The sequence below is a fragment of the Narcine bancroftii genome, chromosome 3 (assembly GCF_036971445.1).
Source record: "Narcine bancroftii isolate sNarBan1 chromosome 3, sNarBan1.hap1, whole genome shotgun sequence".
Classification (NCBI taxonomy): domain Eukaryota; kingdom Metazoa; phylum Chordata; class Chondrichthyes; order Torpediniformes; family Narcinidae; genus Narcine; species Narcine bancroftii.
Window position 1 is genome coordinate 203358869 of NC_091471.1, and position 19769 is coordinate 203378637.

General features: G+C 36.0%; 1 protein-coding gene across 2 annotated transcripts in view; it reads right to left on the bottom strand.

Moving 5' to 3' along the window:
• Nucleotides 1-19769, bottom strand: part of mmaa (metabolism of cobalamin associated A) — a 34728-nt gene that overhangs the window by 13366 nt on the left and 1593 nt on the right. The window contains exons 2-3 of one of the 2 annotated variants that reach the window (XM_069926342.1): nucleotides 15221-15343; nucleotides 10346-10516 (exon numbers count right to left, since the gene is read on the bottom strand). In XM_069926342.1, the coding sequence (XP_069782443.1) occupies nucleotides 10346-10516; nucleotides 15221-15343 (294 nt within the window). The remainder of the gene's footprint in view (nucleotides 1-10345; nucleotides 10517-15220; nucleotides 15344-19769) is intronic. The other variant, XM_069926343.1, reaches the window with a different exon arrangement.

A 19769-nucleotide genomic window follows, 5' to 3' on the forward strand; every position in this document is an offset into this window, starting at 1 on the left:
TCCTTCTACTATCCCCTACCAAATATGTACAGGGATTGCAGGTTAATGGTGTATTTGGAGGACATGGACTCATGGGCCAGAAGGGTGTACTACCATGCTGTATGTCTTTAAAAGACTGCAACCTATAGTTTCAGAGGTATCAATCTAAGACTCTCTACATCAATCCCAAGACGTGACACCAGCCTCATATCCAGAGTGATTCCCATGGTTTCTAAAGAAAGACCTCATCGGGGGGTGTGGCAAGATGGCGTAAGGATCAGACGTGCCTTCCAGTCCTCTCCTGACTCTATCTTATTGTTTTGTCTAGAAATGTCCGTTAAAATTCTTTAAAAGTTTAGATAATTTCAGTGCTGTTAATTTAACTTATGATGGTACAATTGGTGAAAAAGAGCAAAAAAAAAAGACAACAGATCATCAAAAAACTACATTTTCCAAAAGTTCAAGTTTTGGAGCCTATCTGCAGGAAAGACACCGGGACTCAGCGTGAAATGCATCTCAGGAGAGAGGTACAGTGTTTGGATGTAGAGCTCTATGTTACATCGGTAGAGCCCCCTAAAGAGGGCGCCAAATAGCCTTTAGAACAAAGAGTTACTCAAAGGCATTTGTCAACTGTAGAGATGGCGCTGCAAACTGCACCTCTTGAGATAGAAGAACCTATACAACTTGATGTACTGGGAGAACTTAAAACATTATGGACTGTGGAAAACCCCGGCCAGCGTCCTCCAGTCACTGCTGGAGAGGCTGTGGCTGGGGTTTCCACACGCAGTCATACTACAAGGAAGGCAACCAGAATGAAGGAAGGAACAGAAGATCCTTTGGTTATGCAGAAGAAGCAGGAATCTGTTGAGCCAAAATCTCTTCCAATTGAAAAGATTTTTGTGAATCTTGAATCTAAATTATCTTATACAATGCAGGGATTATCCAAGATTATGACTGAACTTGGTACTAGGTTTAATACTCTGGTGAAAATACATTCTCAACAGATGGCTGAGTTTGGAGCTTTTAAGCTTGAAGTGAGAAATAAATTTAATTCGTGTGAAGAAGATATAGACGAAATACAGGATCAAGTTTTTGATGTGACCAAAATGGTCGAAGACTTACAAACTCAAAATAAAAATTTGGTGAAAAAGATTGATTATTTGGAAAACCAATCCAGACGGAACAATATAATGATTATTGGTTTGCTGGAAGGTATGGAGGGACCAGACCCAAGAAAATTTTTTACTGAATGGATTCCGCAGGTGCTGGGTCAAGAACATTTCCCGGAAGGTATGGAGGGACCAGACCCAAGAAAATTTTTTACTGAATGGATTCCGCAGGTGCTGGGTCAAGAACATTTCCCGGAAGGTATAATACTGGAACGTGCTCACAGAGCCTTGCGTAGAAGACCTATTTCAGGTCAAAGTCCAAGACCTGTTTTGGTTCGTTGCTTGAATTATTATGACAGAGAAATAATTTTACGAGTGGCTATTAGAAATGCACAACAGAGAAAATCACCCTTGATGATTCAAAATAATCGAGTTTTCTTCTATGCGGATTTGAGTCAAGAAGTTATGTTCCAACGACGGGAATTCAATCCTGCTAAAGAGTTGTGGAAGAAAGGTTACAAGGCAACCTTTAGATATCCAGCTGTTTTGAAGGTTTTTCAAGATGGTTACCAACCAAAGCTCTTTGATTCTCCAAAGGAAGCTATAGCATTTGCTCAAGAGCTGCCAATTACTCAGTTTCAACAGAGACATAGTCCGCCGCGATCTCTAAGGAGACAAGAGATGGAAGAAAAGAGCCGTGCTCCAAGAAGGAATGGTTGTAATGGTGACTCGGCAGTTGGAACTGATTAAAAGAAGAGTTGTCCTTTTTTTTTCTAATGTTTAATGTTTAAAAAAAGGGATATTAAATAATGATGATGTTAGTTTAAGATGAAGTGAGAGTTGGGGGAGAAAACTGGATAGGCACTATTTCCTGAAAGTCATCTGCTACGTGTGAGTTATCTCACACCCATTTTTTTTTGGGAGTTACCGCATTGCGCGGTTTAGACGGGAGGGGGTATTTTTAACCTCCTACCCGTTTTTTTTTTCCTTTTTTTTGTATTATTAGATTAAAGAGTGAAGGGTTTTTTTTTGTTTAAATATTTAAAAAAAGCATAAGAAAGTATTTGATTGTTTAAAAAACTAAAAATTGATGTGGTTTTTTTTGTAAAGTTTATTCAGTAGATAAGGAATATCTGAAATTTAAATATGAATGGGATGGATAAGTTTTTTTTTATTTTTTCTTTAACTTTAAGGTGAAAGGAGTGGTAATTCTAGTGTATATTATTTTGCTATTTTAGTTATAGAACGAAGGTGAAAGGTGAATAATGGTGAAAGTTATAAATTGAATTGTACAATTCTTAATGAGGCTTGAATTTTGTTTGTAGTTTATGCTCCATTTGTTGAAGATATAGATTTTGTTGTAGATGTGTTTTTATTATTTGGATATCTGAATTTTAACGTAATGATTGGGGATATTTAAATGTGGTATTGGAGCTTTTATAGGATAACTATTCAAGAGTAAAAGGGAAAAATGGTGGAAGAGTACTAAAATTGAATTGTACAATGCTTAATGAGGTTTGAATTTTGTTTTAAGATGGTGGTTTATGTGACTAATATGATGATAGATGTGAAGTTAGTTGATATTTGGTGAAGGTTTATCTCTATAGAGAAAGTTTTTTTTCATCTTTTTTTTTCATGCTACAATTTTTTTTTAAGAATTGATTATTGTTTAAGAATTTTTGATAGATAATGTTACTAACTTTACTAATTTTTTATATTAAGTTTGAGTTAAATATATGTTTCATCTTAACTCTGTTTGTTAAATATATGCATTTAAGTTTGATTTAAATATGTTTTTTAAGTCTGATATCTTAGTATTAATTACTTTTCTTTTTGTTAGTATTTTAATCGGTTATGTTTTTGTTTTTTTTGTAAGTGGGTTTTTTTCTCACATATATTATTAACTTTATTAATTCTTCACTCTTTATTTTGGGGGGAAGGGGGGGTTGGACTAATTTGAGTTGGGTTATTAATGTGTAATAATTATTGGGGAGGGTATAGTTTATTTAGATTACTGATACTGTATTGTAATTTTATTATTTTATTCTTAATTTTTTTTAATGTAATCCTATATGTTATTCATGTTATAAAATCTTAAATAAAGTTTAAAAAAAAGAAAGACCTCATCCAGTATTCTAGATACTGTCACCTGGGGGCCACAACACATTTAAGGAGGGGCATGGACTGAAATCATAAAATATTTTTTATGTAGTCGGTAGAAGTATGGAAGAAACCAACTAAACTTGACTGCTTCACAGGGAAGGGGACCCATAAACTTTGAGCAGAGACCCAAGGGGGCCATAGCCAAAAAAAGGTTAAGAATGACTGTTCCAGATGCTCTCAGACCCTTTCATCTCACAAATTACCACATTCCGTATCCTTCTACACATTCCCTGGAATTACCCTTCTATGCTGTTCAACCACTATAGTTTCCCATCATAACAATTTAGAATTCCTACCACCCACCCCCTTCATCTTTGCTACCATCATCCATGAGATTTTAAAAGTAATGCAACTGTTAAAGAATAAATTAAACAGTTATTCAACCGAAATCAGGCAAATTTTGCAGAAAAATCATAGCTAGGGTATCCTAACAAATAATACTTTTTTTTCAAAATACAGTGAAACCTCGTTAGAATACGATTCGTTAATCTGTGGAATCACTTATAGCGTGGGTGTCTGTGGACCCCAAACATTGATTTTAGGATTCCACGCTAAAAGTGGCTAACAGCCACAAACTCAGAAATGGACTCTTATGACAGGTGAGGGGAGGAGACCGGCAGCGCGAGTCGGGCGGGCGAGAGACCAGTAGAGCGAGTCGGGCAGGCAAGGTGGGGGGGAGACTGTCACCGCAAGTCAGGTGGGCAGGTGGGGGAGACTGCAGCGTGACTGGAAGGGGGTGGGGGTGGATAAGGCAGCATAATTTGGGTGGGCTTAAATTCTGTTTTTCTGCTTCCTGAATCATGACATATTTGCATCTGTTCTGAATCTCAGCTGTTATGAGGTTTTACTGTATATTAAGCACAAAACACAACTTTGTACACATTATACCGATGTACATTGTGCTCCTGTTTTAATTAAAAAAAAACAATACACATACTGTATATACAAATTTTCACATACACCCTTAGATATATGCCCATACTCTCCTACCCCCTGATCACCTTAGCTGAGAGTATCACTGGTACAATCATCTCACAGTTAATCTTTTACTCCAAAAGCACTCATAATTCAGAGAAATAATGCATAAAGGATTGCCATTTTTTGGACAAATTTTCCAGGGATTGTGTAGAAGGACATGGAATATGGTTAATTGTGAGAATAAAAGGGTCTGAGAACAACTGGAAAAGCCATTCTCAACCTTTTTTTGGCTATGGCCACCTTGGGTCTCTGCTCAAAGTTTATGGGTCCCCTTCCCTGTGAAGCAGTCAAGTTTAGTTTTCCAGTTTAATAAAAAAACTGATATCCTTAATCCATTGTGTAGTAGAGGGACCCCTAGCAGACTTGCAGTATAACAAGATTACAGGAATGTATATCCTATCATGTATTTCTGCAGGGAATTTAGGGAGTTGTCAGAGATTCCAAATATTGCAGTCAACAGGCAGAGTTGCAAATTAACTTTAAATATTTTGGATAGTGTGCTAAAGACTCTGCTCCAGAACCCTTGTATTTTGGGGAACTGATAAAACATGCGACTTAGGTGGCAAGGAGAGCCATTACGCTGATTGCATTTGTTTTCTATTTCAGGATAGATGGCTGACAGTCTGGATTTAGAAAAGCGAACTCTGTGCAGCACCTTCCCAAGCGAGTGCCAAGATGGTAGAATGAATTCTCTCAATTGCCTCTTCCCACAGTTTCTCCTCAACTTCCATTTCTTGCTCCCATTCTGTCTTTATTTTGCAAAGTGAATGACTTTGAATTGACAGAATAGAAAAATTACTTTTTGAAATTGTGCCTCTCACTCCAGGATTAGCTGATACGGTACTAGATTTTCCCTGAGTTGTTTGGCAGGTAACTGAAGGAAGTTTGGGAAAGACTTTGAAATAAAGCATCATATCTGAAAATAGTGAAATACATGTGTTGCAGATAAGCCATACATGTGTGATAGAAAGGTGAAGCTGCTAAACACTGTCTACATAAAGTTCTTGATGACATTTGATACTTTTAGTTTGCCATGTATTAAAAAATTAAGTGACTAAAGGTGAAAACACGTGATTGTTATTTAAAGGACCTTGAACTGATATTGCTGCCCACTTAATCTGGTACCAGATTTTTTTTACCAAATTGAGCTCCACCAAGTTGTTGGTGTGCTTACAGCGTTTTGTGGGCAATGAAGAGTATAACATGCTAGCTAAATAAATACTTCTTACAGTTTCATTTGTTCATTCACAAAAGAACCAGCAGTCCAAATAGTATATTCCTGAACACAAAACAGGCCTTGCAGCTTAATATGCTTAAATCTAGTCAGGAGCTTGTGTTTAACTTTCTGGATCCATATCCTGTTATTTGATCACCAATCATGTCAAACCCTTCGCATCCTTAATTTAGGCAGAATTTAGTATCTTTCTTCCCCTCCTTTTCCAATACAGTCACCACTGTACAATTATTTGGCTCCACCTCTCTGCTCTATAACATTTTTTAATCATTCTAATATATTTTAGAATCGAGCACTCTTTTATTCCTGGTGTTTTTTTAAAAAATCTCTTGGAGACTTTTGTAGGTCTGTAAATTCGAAGGAGGATTCTACAGAAGCTGCCATAATTTGAGAATTCTGTCCTTAAAATAATGAAGAATGCAAAAACGTTGTTTTAATCAGCAAGTTTACTTCATAATTCAACCAAAATGGGGAACAAAAACATTTTTAGTCTTATTTCTGAACTGGGATGCCCGAGGCTGATAATGTTAAATAATGTAATGACAGGGTAGGTCACAACTTTCCCTCCAGTTTCCCCCACTCCAATACACTCCTTAGGAGTACACACAAGTACAGACATGGTGGACCGAAGTCTACTTCACCATCTAACAGCAAATATGGTTTTACTGGCTAAAGGTATGTGTTTGTTCTCTGCTTTGTCACCAGTGAGTTGACCTCATACAATTAACAATGCCCTGTAAACATTTTAGATCTGTTGAAATGGCATAACACAGTGTTAAAACTTTTGACATTTTGAAGGAAACACTTTGCTGCTACCAACTAAAATAAACTCTTATATTCAGCTCCTTAATAAAGTGAATTCAAGTGATGGATATTGCCCATGAATTTGAAAAAATAATTTTTTGTTTGGTTTACCTTCAATGCTGGCATCATAAACACACATGGGTTTCACAGCCTCCTGTGTGCACTGTTGGGACCATATGGCCCTGGATTTGCTGCAGGATAGGATTACTGAAATTACTATGGGTTTACTGAACAGCAAGCTTTGAAGCCATTACTCTCAGGTAGGGAGCTGGCAAACAGCAGGGTGGATATTGCAACCCATTAAGCATGAATTCAGAATGATAGAAATTCTTCATAGGGGTGGTCACTGAAAATCTCCCGAGGGTAGTAGCAGTTAGATGGATAGGTACAAATTTTGATCATATGTAACATCATTAACATTATCTAGACTCATTGAATTGATCATTACATCCCCCTTCCATTCTTGGATTCATTCAAACAGCCTCTCTTCCTTCCATGCAATAAATGGCTCCTCTCTACTTCCTTTACCAAGGGCTTGAGTGATAGAATTTGTCGCAGTCCAAGTTGTGGAATCATTATAACTGCTTTCTCAATGTTCCAAAAACTTGAGTCAAAATGCACAAGCTCTTCAAGGTATGTTGGATAGTTTTCAGAAGTGCTAGACAGTCACAATACTGAAGCACGGGTGATGTCGACAATAGTGCTTTTAGCTGTGGTTGCATATCGGTGTCACATTAAGTAGCAATTAACAGCAACTGTATCAATTAACAAAAACTATGTCAAATACCAGGTAACATGATGCTGGCTTGCCCCTTGAAGCAGAAACAATAAGCAAGCTTGATGCTACACTGATATCCCCAATTTGGGACTCAATTATTTTAGCCCAAACATTTTCTTTTATGCTAAAGGATCTTCTGACAAGGGAAATACAAAATTCCTAATTTGCAATATATATTATCACTGTAATTCAAAAAAATGGCTGTTGAATTCAATGACTGAAATTATAAAATTATCATTTGAATCACATCTGATTGGGATTCTAAAGTAAGATTTTACAGCAAGTTTTAAAATCCCTTTTTATCATGATCTTAGATGAACTGCAACACATTATTCTTGCTGTGACAGTGCTCTAACACTTGGGATACGTTGGATCAGTCTCAACAGGTAAACACTATCACTCATTGATTTACATCAGTCAAAGGGCTAACAAATAGTTAGATTACCTGCCACATTCAGACATTGCATGACAAGTGATACATCCAAGACAAATGTCTATTTCCACCAGAAATAAATCAGATATGCCTCTGCTATATTAATTTCCAGCAATTATAGATAAGAGATTCTCATGTCTAATGTTTCCCTATTATATTTACAAAATTTACCAACATTTTTAAAATGACTATAAAATTGTTGTCATAAATACAGAATGTTTAATCTTTGATCTATTACCCTCCAAATCAGATTTTCTTTACTTTTGATACTTTGATTCATCTGCAAAGCATCATTGCTAACTCAATGAGGAAGGAAATTTGATCAAATTCTAGTGGAAGAACATTCATGAAATAATTAGATTATTGTAGTGTTTAGAAAAAATAAATAGTGTTCAATTTAAAGAGCACCAGTTTCAATGGCCTGAAAAAGAACACTTGCTTAGTTTGAATAGAAACCAAAACAGTTAATGATCAACTCAGTAAACTTTAAATACAGATACTTCCTTAAAAGTGAGAGAGTTCTTTGAGTGACTAAAGATATCGAACTTAAAAATCCTACGGTGCTCAGGAGAAGTGCCAAATGCATAGTAATGCTAAATCAAACTATGCAGAAAGTAAAAATTCAAAAAAAGAAAACAGGAAAGACAGTCATTGCCAGAGAAAAGTTTAGAAGGCAACTTAAACTAGAATACTAAGTTTATGTATAAACATAAGTACAAGGGTACAGAAAGGGTCCAAAAAGGTGATCCTGTAGAGGCAGTAATTCTAAATTTGTATTTTGCACCTGCCACACTAAACAAGAAAATGCTACTAATGCCACAGTAAAGGAGACAAATTAAATTCATAGGACAAAAAATATAGTATATAAAAGGTTATTTCTCAAATCCAAAAATTTAACTAACTGAAATAATGGAGTGCTGAATGAAAACAGCAAAAGGACCCAAGAATAAAGCTAAAGGAGTGGAGATGAACAAATCTTTCAATCAAAGCGGGTGATTGGAATACTAGTAACTGCAGCCCAGTCAAATGTTTATGGCATGAAATATTTAGTGACAAATCTCAGTGAAAAATTTCAATTGGTAAAACATGGGGGTTACTGATTGATAGCTTTCACATACATTTTCAATCAAAGATACATCTAACAGTGTCCACTGAATTAATTTTTTAATTGAAAAGGGGAAAAAAAACTGAAGTGCGTATGTGTACTTTTGATACAATGCCAGATATTTAACATTAAAATAACACACATAAGATAGGCCAAGATGCATCAGAGCAATGACATATGGTTGTTTTACCAATTGAAGAGTAATATACTGCAGTGCTCTGAAGGGTTTGTTATTAAGCTCACTATCATTATTATATATCAGTGAGGCATTATCGTTTTGAAATTTTCAAATGATAGAAAAATGTGAAATAATGCGTTATGGAAACTAAATGATTTTTTTTAATGGGTGTAGGAAGAGGGCAGTTTGGATATTTATGTAGAAACCTTTGAATGTGTCATGAGTTGAAGCTGTTCAAAAAGCAAACGGGATCCTGGACTTCTTAAAAGTTAGGAAATTAATCCAAACCTTTATAAATCCCTTGTGTGGTTCAGCTGGAATATTGTCTCCAGTCTGGGCTCTGTACTTTGAGATGAATGTCAAAGCCTTGGAAAAAATGGAGAGGATATTTATTAGATTGTAACGCAGGATTTGGAGACCAGAGAAGATGGAATTATTTGTCATAGGCTTTCAAAATTTTCCTGAATTTTCCACAATATAAAAGGGTATCTACACCGTCAGGAAAATCTGGAACTAGTGGATACATATTTAAGGTTAAAGACTAAATATCACAAGCTACATACCTGAAGAATTTTAGAAGAAAATTCAGTTGTAACTTTCAAAATCAAATTAAATAAAGAGCATTTATTTACATTATGTTTGTTGTGGACCAAGTCCCATGCAGTTAATGAACTTGTAAACAAAGGTTTAAAAGGCAAGTAATTTTATTTGAATACATTAGATTTAGAAAAAACTGTCAGAAGATTTGGCATTTAATATTTCCCTCCAGCATTTATTGAAGTTTAACAATTCATGTCTTAAAGTTGATTATCAATGATTTTCTGTTTAAACCAAAACTGCAAACTACACAGAATCAGTTATTGCTGAAGAAAAGGATCTAAACCATATAAACATTACTAATGTGCAAATTCAACTCAAAAAGTCAAAACTTGTGAACCATAATCACAAGTTGTTGGCTGATTTGCACCATCTTACCATTAGGTTCAAGAAAATTATGTCTTGTACTTGAATCTTCTCGTTATTATCAGTGTTGTACTTCTACATGAAGTTAATAACTGACATCAAGCTCCTTTGCTCAGAATTATAAATGTTGAGTTTGAATTGTTTAAAGTGATGAAAAAAAACATACTAAATTTCATTATCAAATGTCTTTATCTTTCTCTTTTAACCCGATTTTTGTACCTCTACTACATACTTTTATTTCATTTCTGTAACTGATATGACTAAATTTCACTCTAAATTTAATGCATTCATTTGTACTTCCCTGTTCCCTGTGATCCTTGAAATTCATTTGCTTATGAAATTCCAGATACTTTGCTGTCTCTCTATACCATTATCATCTTGTAGTTCCAGTAACTGTTTAGACAAAGTTTTAAATGATCTAAACAAGTGAAGAGAGTTTAACAGAACATGGCACAATGAACCAATTCACCAAAATGTGCCCAGTTGTAAGTACTAAGTGTACTAATTGGCAAAACTATTATATCTACACTAACTGGTTAAATGAGGATGAGAATTCAAAATTTTAATATGAGAAATTATTTATAATTAATAAAATTAAAATTAAAATGCACAATAACTTACCTACAGTTTCTACAAGAACAATATCATATCCTGCCCCTTCACACAAAATAATTGCTTCATTTGTGGTTCTGGTCACTCCTCCCAAAGTACCCAAAGTGGGTGATGGACGAATATATGCATTCATATTCCTTGAAAGTTCAATCATACGTGTTTTGTCACCCAAAAGAGATCCTAAAATTTTGAAATGAATTTTTTTTTATTAAACTCAATTCCTTTCTCAAAAAAAAATGCATATTTGACATAATTTCATAAGTTTGTAGCAATGAAATGTTATATGTTTTAATATACCCAATTACTATTTATTCAACAGGGATAAGGCAGTCCTTCATAACTTTTAATTGTCAGATTTCAAATAAAACATGCAAACAATTGCTCAAACATTGATGAGTTACCACAATAAAGGAAGAATCAGAAAATCTCACAACATGAAAACAAAGCAATTGCAAAATGTTACAAGCCCAGAGGACCCCAAAACCCAGCAGCAACAGAAGTTCACCAAGACAAATGGTTACCTCAACAAAAGCTGCTTTCAATGTCTTTAAACATGAAAACAAGATCAAACTTTAACTTATCACTACTAACTTAACTCCCTTTTAATTCTACACTCAAGTGTATGTAATGTGTACATAAGTTCAGAAAGATTATTTGATTCACAATCCAATCTCACTTCTCACTCCTCCATGTTCACTGGTTGCAGGCAATTCTAATAGCGTGCACAGGATTTAACATTTATGAAGTTCACCAGGCTTTGGTGCTCGAAAGGTGCAGGAAGGTTTTTTATCAGTTTTCACAGCGAGATTTGTTGTTCGCTGAACACCCACAACTGATTCCTTGTAACCAGCCACTTCAGTGTCTTGCCAAAGAAACGTGCCCCATCGGGGTTCTCCAGATGATAACCTCTTTCTTTCAGGTCACAACAGAGTTCCTTTTTGTTTATCTTATTTCAAGTAAAACACTAGGCAACCAGTCCTCTCATCTTGCATGAACCACAAGGGCTTTGACCAAGCTGAACTAAGCAGCCACAACCCATCTTCCAAATGGGGCTTTCCACAAGTTTGCCAGCTTGTCCTGTTCCAGTCCCAGCTGCTGCTGCTGACTGTAAAACTGCAGAACTGATTTCTCTCTTTCTCTCTCTCAGAGAAAGCCTGTTTTACGCTCTCTGCCTGTAAAAGCACACGACCCTCATAGTTCCACTCCAGACAGCCTGCAGCTCCGACGAGTTCTTTCATCTGTTGCCTTTTTGTAAACAACAATCCATTAATGAAATCTCTTGGCTACTCTCCAAAGCTTTTTCAAAGTCTCTTGGTGCCGGAATGTCTAGCATGAGCAGAGCTCCAGTATTTTAAATAAGATCTGTTTTAAAGTGTTTGTATGTGACCTACACTAAAAATACCTGCCCTAATTTATCTCCCAAAGTCATATCTATATACAATACAAACAGAACATAATCTGCCACACTATATTAGTCTTTTGAAAGAGCTATCTAAAAAAAGATGCTATTTTCTTATTTTTTTTTAACACTGCAAATTCTGATGAAATGTTATCAATTTGACACATTTTGTTTCTCACTCCACAGATGCCGCCTAACCCACTGAGAATTTTCTACATTTTCTGTTTTTAATTCAGATTTTCAGCATCATTTTTTTTGTGAACAATGCAAATTAATTTTCTTCAAGTACAATCTCAAATATCTGTTGAGAGTTCCTATGAAATCTGCTTCTATCTCACTTTCAGATATTAGCAAACCATTAAATGTGGAAACTAAATTTTCATTTACCCTTAATTTATGTGCCAATTATTTTAAATATTCTTGTTTTGGACTGACTTCCACAGTAAACATTTAATCATACATGCTCAAAACTTTAAATGCATCAGTCAGGTCTCTCTTCAGCGTCCTCTGTAATTCCAACTTCTCCGATCTCTCCAAAATAGGTCGTCTCTCATCCATCATATTTTTGGACCACTACTAATGCATATTGCTTAGAATTAGTCAGAGGAAGATGACACATGGACACCTTTGGCCCACCAAGTCTATGCAATAAAACACCACTTGCATTATTCCTACATAAATCTCATTAAAAAATGCCCATATTTTCATCACCTCGCCTAGATTTGACCACTCACCTACCTAACAGGGGCTATTCAGAGTGGCCAATTAACCTACCACTGCTACCATTTCCAGCATTTACTTTACTCCCATTATTAAACTAATTATTTAATTATTCTCTTTCTTCCTCTCTGAAATAGTGTAATTACAACCAAAACCTATAATCTCCAGGAATTATTCAAAGACGTGGAATTTTTGGAAGGCAACAACCAGCATACATGATCACCAGAGCTACTTATTTCAAAACCTGGGGATGCAAGTCAAGAAGTCCTAGGGACTTTTGATTTTCAGTCCCATTTAAAAAGACCATTGGAGAAAATAAACTAAGGGGTACTTTTTTTAGCTCCTCATTCACTCAGAGCTTGTTATTCCATAATATTTCCAGGAGTTATTCTGTGTCTTCTTCAATCAAGATAGACATAACATTTTAACTTCTCTACCACTTCCTTATTCCCCAAAATAATTACACCTTTCTTTGACTGTTGGGAACTCCAATTATTCTTTCCTTTTTACATATCTATTGAATCTTTTATAATTTGATTTTCACGAGAATGTTCTTGCATCTTATTTTCCTTTTTCTTAATGGTCCTTTGCTGAATCTTTTCATTCTTTCTCTCAACAAATTGCGAGATTGAAAGTAATTGAGAGACCAACTTTGTTCTTGTACATTTACCTCTTTCCTAGTTCAGAAAGGACTGGACAGAGTGGATGCAGATGGGATGTTTCCAATGATGGGAAAATCCAGAACCCGGGGCCATGGTTTGAGGATAATAGGCAAACCATTTAGGACCGAGATGAAGAGGAATTTCTTTACCCAGAGGGTGGTGAATCTGTGGAATTCATTGCCACAGAGGACAGTAGAGGCAGGTTCATTAAATATATTTAAGAGGGAATTAGATATATTTCTTCAGTATAAGGGTATTAAAGGTTACAGAGAGAAGGCGGGGACAGGGTACTGAACTTTAAGATCAGCCATGATCTTGTTGAATGGCGGAGCAGACTCGAATGATCTACTCCTGCTCCTATCTTCTATGTTTCTATGTGGTTTTTTTTCTCCTTATTCTAGAAAATTATCAGTACATGCGGGTCAAAAAGCCATGAAGATATACTTGCAGAGTTAAATTCTGTAACAGAAACTTTAAGCAGAGGGCACGCTAGACATGCCAACTAAGAGATATTGGAGATACTGCTGTGAACAACTGTATTGTCATGTCGGGTTACATTATAATAATGAATATGCTTTAAAAAGTACCTCATTAACTGTGTAGTACATCATAATATTTAACATTTTAATTAAAAGGGCTCTCCAATGTGCAACACACTATTACTGAAATTTCAAAATGAATTTTATGTTTGATTCAAAATAGCACATGATCCATGACTCAGAAGCAAGACTGCTATCATTGATGCTATCATTAATAATTTCCATATTAATACATTTTTAGTTTTGGTATCTTTAACCAAGAAAGGAGGTGATATAGAAGCTGCAAAGCATCAAATCGGAGATCACTACAGAGAGTGCTGAAAAGATTGCTGGGGCCTCCCTTTCCTACAATATCTACATGAAGCAGTGCTTTAATAGGGCTCAAGGAATCATTGAGGATCCTTGCCATCCAGCCCGCAGTATCTTTGAGAAACTACCTTCAAGGAAGAGATAGAGATGGTTAAAAACCATGACCACAAGGCTGGAAAATAGCTTCTTCCCACAGATGGGGAGATTTTTGAATAATCCTAGAAACTCGTAAATTTGCTATGGCCACCTTATGACTCTGCTCAAAGTTTATAGGCCCCCTTCCTTGTGAAGCAGTCAAGTTTAGCTGGTTTCTTCTGTACTCTCTCCTACATAAAAATCATGAAAAATACTTTGACTTCAGTCTATGGGACCCCCCCCCCCCTTAAATGTGTTGTGGCTTCCAGGGTGGGTGTGCATATGGCTCCCATTGAGAATGGCAAGTGTGTGGTGTGTGCCTGTGTGTGTGGACTATGGTCCAAAGATAAGCTGATTTGTTGGGTTGTACATGCATATGTACAATTAAATGACAATAAACTTAAACTTGAATACTAGTCCAAAGGAGATTCATAAGACTAATTCCTGGGCTAAAAGTGTTGTCCCATCTCACAAACAGCAAATGAAATTAGTTCTTTGGTGTTTAATGAAAAATGAGACGTGATCTTATTGAAACATCCAAGATTCAAAGAGAATTCGACAGGATAGATCAGTGGTTCTCATCCTTTTTTGTTTAAACCCCACTCACATATCACCCTAAGTGAGTACCCATAGCATAAGAGGTCAAAGAATCTCCAATGAGAGGATATTGTCATTTAAAAGAAGCATATAGGAATTAATTTCTTGTGAAATAAAGAATTGAGGAGAAAAGACTGGATAAAAAAGTTTATTTTTTTTATATGTGTAAAAACAAAAGTTGATGACCTCAAGTGCTTAATCTAATTCTTTTTTGAGGCAGAACTGAATCTGCTCTACAACCATGAAAAGTTATTTACAATAAGGATCCTCATTTCCAAGTCAACAAAAACAACTGACATAATTTAAAGTAATACAATAAACAAAGGATCGTTCCAACTTATAACAGGCACACAAAAGTTACAAATTTATTTTCAGTCAAAATAACATTTTCTCCATTTTCTTCTTGCATTCAGTACAAAATTCCAGTTACAAAAGATAAAAACCACATTGTGGGTCAAACTTATGATAAAAAAAATGGCTTATTGCTTTAAAGCTATCTCAATTTATGTGCAACTTTACATACCTCCAGAGGTTTTTGAAGATGGATCAACAGCTAAAACAGCAACCTTATGTCCCTTTCCGGTCAACATTGTCCCAAATTTTTCAATAAACGTGGATTTTCCAGCACCAGGTGGTCCAGACAATCCTGAAAAGTGAATCAGTAAATTAAGTCACCAGAGGCTAGACTTCACGTTCCTCTGAAATGCTACTCTATATAATTCAGTAACATTGAAGAAAAATGATATTAGAAAGAGTGTGGAATAAAATGATCAAATACAAGTTATTGTTTTGACAATAGGCTGAGCTAGGTTTTAGCAGTTTAATTAAAAGCCCATAATATCCAAGATATTATCATAATCAAAAAGAAATATACAATAGAAATGGCCCACACCATCTACAATGTCCATCCACCACACATTCTGTATCAATCACCTACCAATCTGAACATATTTGGGAGGAAATTGGAGCACCCAGAGATATTCATTCAGTCACAGGGAGAGCAAGATTGAATCTAGATTGCTAACATTGTGAGACAGCTATCCCACTGTCCCACCCACTGGTTAGTTAATCTTTCTATTAAGATATTGAATTTCAAATCTTCTAATTCAGGGAGAGCAAGATTGAATCTAGATTGCTAACATTGTGAGACAGCTATCCCACTGTCCCACCCACTGGTTAGTTAGTTAATCTTTCTATTAAGATATTGAATTTCAAATCTTCTAATTTATACTCAAAAACTGTCTGCAAGAGATTGAAAGTATCGACTAGGAACTGATATCTTTTGAACTGCAGGCTTCTTTGAATTGACTTGGATTATAATCAAACCAGTGAGTTTGAATATTTATCAGGAAAATATTGGTACGCACCAATTGCAACCTCGTCTTCTTTTAATCTGACTTGCTTGCAGCAAGCCAAGCTGTCTCCTGCTGATGTTTCTTAAGTGTGAAAAGCAACCTGCCCAAAATCAATGGCAAGATTAAATTATATTACCGTATTCCAGAGCCTTCCAGCATAGACCCTCCTTCAGTTTGCCTCACTACTACAATCTGCCAAGTTGCCAACTGAAGGCTGTCACAATTAGAAAAAAGGGACATCAGAAAAACAGAAGAGGTGGATGTAAAATGAGATTAAGAAGTTTTAAAAGGGGATTCAAGGAAATTATTTTACACACACATACATAGAATGGTCAATATCTGGAATTTGCTGCCAGATGAAGTGATGGAAATGACTGATGAACTGCTCATGCAGATCCTCCAAGACTCTACCATTTCTTTAACAATATTTATTTATTTTTACCTATGTATACAAGTACTGATTATGCATCGTATGTATCTATGTCTGTAATGTCCACTTGTATGTTTTTGCACTGAGGACTGGAGAATGCTGTACAATTGAATGATAATAAAGTTGAACATGAATTGGGAATTAGATATAATTACTACATTTAAGAGACATTGAGATTGACACTTAAACAGGTAACACATGGAAGAGTAAAGAAAAGTAGCAAATATGGCTAAATTCATCACAGACTCTGATCATCACTGAACACATCAATGCAAGCTACTTCCTCAAAAAAGGCAGCCAGCATCTTAAAAGCCCCCTATTATTGAGCTTACAACATCTTCTCACTGTTATCAACACGAAGAGGTACAGAAATCTGATGTCCAACATCCTAATTATAACTGCCAAGCACCACTGTCTGTACTATTGAAATACACTTATTTTTTCTGAGTTAACTGTAATTATAAATATTTGCCATCAATCTTTTACATTTACTATCTTTCTGTCAAGAGGAAATTTAATGCGGACTTCTGTGACTGAAGCAAATATGAATTTCAATGTATTTGTACATTGTACCTATGTGCATGACAATGAGCATGCCACCAATAATACAGGCACAAGGGATTTGTGCAGATGGGTTAAATGTTCGCATGTGATTGGACAAAGAGCCTGTTTTGGTGCTCTACAACTCTATCACTATCAGCTGTCTGAAACATTAGCCCTTGCTTAGAAAATGCTGCTCAGCTGAAGGTGAATGGGGGAGAGCAAAGCAGAACAGAAGAAAGAGTTGAGGGTGCTCAGATCAGGAAATGAAGGATGAAACTAAGCAGAAGAGAACAAGGAAGACTAAGGATTGGAGGATGGGAGGCCAAGTTTGGCAGGGTAATACAAGATAAAGGTGAGAAAATTTAGGGATGGGGGAGGATCAAGAATGAGAAGGGTAAAAGGAGGATCAGTGAGAAGAGAGAGATGAGGAAATGGGCAAGGAAAATTATGCCCTACTTTTTGGGGGTGTATGTGTGTGTGTGTAAAAATGCTCTGTCAACCTTTTTAAAAATCAAGAACAGAAACCTTGCACTCCTTGTTATCAAATGTGGAACTGGCTAAGTATATTAGCACTCTCATGCATAGAGGCATGGACCAACAATTCAGAGGTGTGAACTCAAATCTCACAAGGCAAATGGGAAATTTAAATTTAATAAAACTAATCCCAAATATAAAAAAGGCAATGCTCGTAAACATGACTATGTAAGTACTGGAGAGTTATGAAAGTCTTTGAGTATCACAACCATTTGGGAAAGCAAGGTACTATATGAATAAAATAATCTTTTTAAAATTAGTTTAACAGAATGACTTTATTTACCATATTTGTTCCAACACCATTTATTCCATTTCATATATTCTGTTAGTTTGCTACCATCATATTTTTAAATTACAGATGAGCAAAGAATGCTGGGTTTCTGTCTTCATCCAGTGCAGTGGAAGGGGGACTGAGTTTATACTGTTTGAAGTTTTATCTTGAGAGAGGTGTGTGCGTGTGTGAGCATGTCTGTGTGTGTGTGCATCTACACACACATATGTGATATTGTATTTTCAGTTTTGTTCCTTTTTTCTTTGTACTGTATTTATTATAAAAACCAATAAAAAAATTGAAAAAGAATGCTAGGTTTGCCTCCATTACCCAACATGTATGAATGATTAAAAGAGCTACAATAACTCCACGAATCCACTGAAGGATTCTCAAATCTGCCTGTATGCTAGACCAGTCATGCTGACATTAACATTTCTTATGAAGTAAGGATCTAACCATCCAAAAGGAGCAAAACAAGAAAAGTCCGCAGATGCTGTGATTTTGGATAATACACAAAAGTGCTGGAGAAACTCCAAGTCCTGCCACATCCATTGGAGGCAAAGATATATAACAAATAAATCTTGTTGAAGGGCTCAGGGCTGAAACATGGGTTATACATCTTTGCCTCCCATAGACACTGCGTGACCCGCTGAGTTTCTCTAGCACTTTTGTGCATGAACTCCAACCATCCAAAGGAGATTCTTCAATCAAGGTAGCAACAACTTCAGCACTAACATCCAAAGGAATAGCAAGACAGCCATGCTGTTTTGAGGTGCATGTAAGACAATCTGCATGAAATGACCAGTTTCAGACCTTTCAAGTTCATGCCATCCTGATGAGCCTTAGTCTTCACCATCAATGGGCAATCTAGCATATGAGCATCGTGGGTCCTGAACAGACTTCACCTTTTGACAATTTTGGGGTATATGCAGGAAAAACTCAGAAAGTAAGGCAGCATGTATGGTGACAAGTAAAGTCAACATTTTAGGTCAATGGCCTTTCATCAAATCTAGAAAATGATAAGAGTCTGTAAGGTACTTTGCAATAGGTTAAGGGCACAATAGAAGGAAACATCTCAGAAAGGGAAAACAATTATAATAATGACATTTGTAATTTTAAATTATTTTCCTTTACTATCATTTAACCAATATTTTGTTACAATTTATTTTCACCTTACACCATTAAACCCTTGTCATTTAATCTTCCGTCTTCCATCCAATCACAGACCACATGAATTCTCTTATCTCCTTCCACTGCATCTTAAAACCAGCTCTTCCTAGTTTTGATGACAGATCATCAAAATTGTTGAACTATTAAATGTTTCTCTTCCCACATAACCATGCCAGAATCAGAATTTATTGTCATGAACAAGTCATGAAATTTGGTATTTTGTGGCAGAATCGTAGTGCAAACATGCATACTATAATCATCTTATGACATTACTACAAAAAAATTTAAAAAAACATTAATAGTGGATGAAAAGTAAGGCAGTATCTTTGGTTCATTGATTATTCAGGAATCTGATGGCAGCGGGGAAGAAAGTGAATGCTTGTCTTTAGCCTACTGTACCTTTTCCCCAATGGTAGCAGAGGGCATGGCCTGGGCAATGGGGGTCCTTGAGGATAGAGGCTGCTTTTTGAAAACACCGCCTCATGTAGATGTCCTTGAAGGAGTGAAGTCTGGTGCCTGTGATGTTGCAGCCTGAGTTAGCAACCCTCTGGAGTTTATTCTTGTCTTGAAAGTTGGCACCTCCATACCAGACAGTGATGCAACCAGCCAGAATGCTCTCCACAGTACACCTGTATAAGTTTAAGAGAGTTTTCGGTGACATACCGAACCTCCTCAGACACCTTACAAAGTATAGCTGCTGGCAAGCCTTTTTTGTGATTGCACCAACGGGGAGGCTCCAGGACAGATCCTCGGAGATATTGACACTCAG